The 2,638-nt window shown below is 60.0% G+C and overlaps 1 protein-coding gene across 1 annotated transcript; it reads right to left on the reverse strand.

Annotated features, from left to right (window-relative positions):
- Window positions 1–232: 232 nt before the first annotated feature.
- LOC128979436 (cyclin-dependent kinase 4 inhibitor B-like) lies at window positions 233–2,247 on the reverse strand. The gene is made up of 2 exons (XM_054397649.1): window positions 2,098–2,247; window positions 233–583 (listed from the first exon to the last, which is right to left on the reverse strand). The coding sequence occupies exons 1-2, from the start codon at window positions 2,245–2,247 to the stop codon at window positions 233–235; spliced, it is 501 nt and encodes a 166-aa protein (XP_054253624.1).
- Window positions 2,248–2,638: the final 391 nt, after the last annotated feature.

Here is a 2,638-nt window from a genome sequence, read left to right on the forward strand (position 1 = left end):
AGCAACAAACCAAAAAACACAACAAAAACTCCAACCAAACAACCCCCCCCCCCCCCCCCCAAAACCCCCAACAAAAACAACAAGCCCAAAACCGTGTGTGTGTGGAGGGGGCTCGGGGTTTCGAGTGCAGGGATATGTGCAAAGTATAGTGTGCAAAAACAACATATATATCATTTATATCCCGCTGCTCCTTCGTGCATCGCCGCAGAGAGATGCGACCCGTGGGCACTGTTCATAGCGCCTGCGCGCTCTCCGGCTTCGTGTCTCCCTCAGGGGGCCGATAAATTAGGGAAGGGGAGCGCCAAGGAGAAGGAGGATGGGAGGGGAGGGGCAGCGGGTGCCGCAGGTAGCAGCCCACCGGTCCGTTCGGACCCCCCGCTGCCACGTCGAGGGGAAGGCGGCCGCGGTTGTCAGGCAGGTCGAGGCGGGCCCCGGCGCGATGCAGGGCCGCCAGCGTCTCTAGGAATCCGGAGCGAGCCACGTCGTGGACCGGGAAGCAGCCGGTGCTTGGGTCAGGGCGGTTGGGGTCGGCCCCGCGCTGCAGCAGCAGCTCAGCCACCCGTGGGCTACCCAGCATCATCACCTGCGGGGAAAGACAGCATCAGCGCCGGATAGTTCCCCTCCGCTTCGACCCCGCAGGACCATGGATTGCCCGTAGAAAGACAGCGGGATACCGGAGGCGATGTGAACGGCGAATAGCACGGACCTGGTGGGAGCGCTGAGCGTCTCGGGGAGCACCCCGGGGTAGGTAGGGCTGATCCCCCCTGGGACTGGGGGGCTGCTCCTTGCCGGGGAAGAGACAGGCGCGGGGAGTGGGGACCGGGGGGGGAAGGACTCGCTTTTTTCCCCCGGCGCAGCCTCGGTGGCGTCCAGGGCCCTTTTGCAACAACCACTGGGGTCTGGTTCTGGTGAAGCAGCTCCCGGGAGCTGCCGCCGTCCCTCTTTCTCCCGAGACACTTTTCCAGGAGGCCACTGGAAAGCAGACACGCGTGTGCAGGGTATACGCATGTGCAGGGAATGCGAGTGTGCAGGGAACCCGTCCTCCCTGAAGTGCAGCTCTTCCCTCGCCCTCAGAAAAGACCCAAACCGCTCCTTTATCCCGAACCCCTTTGCTCAGGGCAACGCCCCAGAGCCCTCGCACTCGGGTTCGGCGTTTCTCAACCCACGTTTGCCAGAGCACGATCAGGGCGGGGGCTGTCTCCCTCCAGCGCCAAGGTGCAGACAAAAAAAGAACCCGAACAAAACCAACAACCAAAACACGCCAGAGGACGGCATCGGAGACGTGTTTCAAGCGAAATGCTGCACCGACATCTTGTAGGAGAGAGTTTTGCAAGGACTGGGCATAAAACTTAAAATATAGCTAATCAGATAATCCAACTTTCGTTTTATTTAAAAAAAAAACACTACATAAACCCAAGAAATCTCTAGTTTGAAACTATCTCGGAATTTAGCTCAGCTTTATAAATCTCGTATCTACTACTCCCTCAGGCTATTTGTCTCCTCCATGCCTATCTATACCTTCAAGTGATAGCAAAATGTGGGGAGACTGAGCCGCATAGGGACTGCAAGTTGCCTGCACCTGGAGGTTTCTCCTCGTCAGGTTCAGTGAATATATCGTGAGAGCCAGTGAATACACTGCATTTTTTTCGCGAGAAAGTAAAAATATTAATGGGCATATAAAGCAGACAGACGAGGTATGATGGGAGGGTAATTCTTTCTGGAAAGGTGACTCGTTACCTCTTGCATGTTTATTGCGAGATGAGCATTAAAGTTCTCGGGTTTGAGTCATCCTATCTCAGTTGGTTGAAATAAAGTCCAGGGTTGCTAAGACTAAAACCTCGATCAAAACCTCCACTAAACCCAGGACCAAAACCTCGACTTAAACCTAGACATAAACCTCGACTAAGACCTGGACCAAAACCTCTCTGTTGCGGCCGTCACAGACTTTCTCCTTTCCAGAAATGCGAGAGGAGCCGCTGGTCCACGCACCCCCTCTGTGACAGCATTCGTCGGGAGTCGGCCAGTGCCGGGAGGCTGCCCCGAGGCTGCCGCCGCCGTTCCTCGGTCACGGAGGAGCCGCTGCCCATTTTCCCTTACCTGGATGGGGGTCCTGCCGTAGGAATTGACGGTGTTGGGGTCGGCCGCGCCGTCCAGCAGCTCCTTCACGCGCTGCAGATCTCCGCGGGCAGCCGCGTTGGCCAGCTCGTCCGCCACCGGGGCTACCGGGCCTCCTGCCCGCCCCGCCATGCCCCGGCCCGCCCCGGCTTCACTGCCGCCGGCGGCCGGGAGACGCTGAGCGATGCAGCTCCCGCAGCCGCTCGGACACCCCGAGCTGCCCTAGGCTGGCAGCGAACCCAGCACCCGGGGTGGTCTCTGACCATGGGAGCGCTGGGCCTCGCCGCTCTGCTCCCCCAGTAGCTCTCAGCACCCCAGGCAGCACGATCCCCGCCGCCGGGGCCGCTTTCACTGGCCAGGACGGAGCAAGAGCTACCCACTGCTTGTCTTCTCGGTACAGCCGGTGTCACTCCGCCCCGGACCGCCCCTCTCCGGCCGCGCCGTGCTCGGCCTCGCCCCGACGCCCGTGTCACCGTCACCGTGCCCCGATGGGGCGGAGCGCCCTGCGCTGCCCTCTGACGGT

Source organism: Indicator indicator, chromosome Z (genome assembly GCF_027791375.1).
Source record: "Indicator indicator isolate 239-I01 chromosome Z, UM_Iind_1.1, whole genome shotgun sequence".
Classification (NCBI taxonomy): Eukaryota; Metazoa; Chordata; class Aves; order Piciformes; family Indicatoridae; genus Indicator; species Indicator indicator.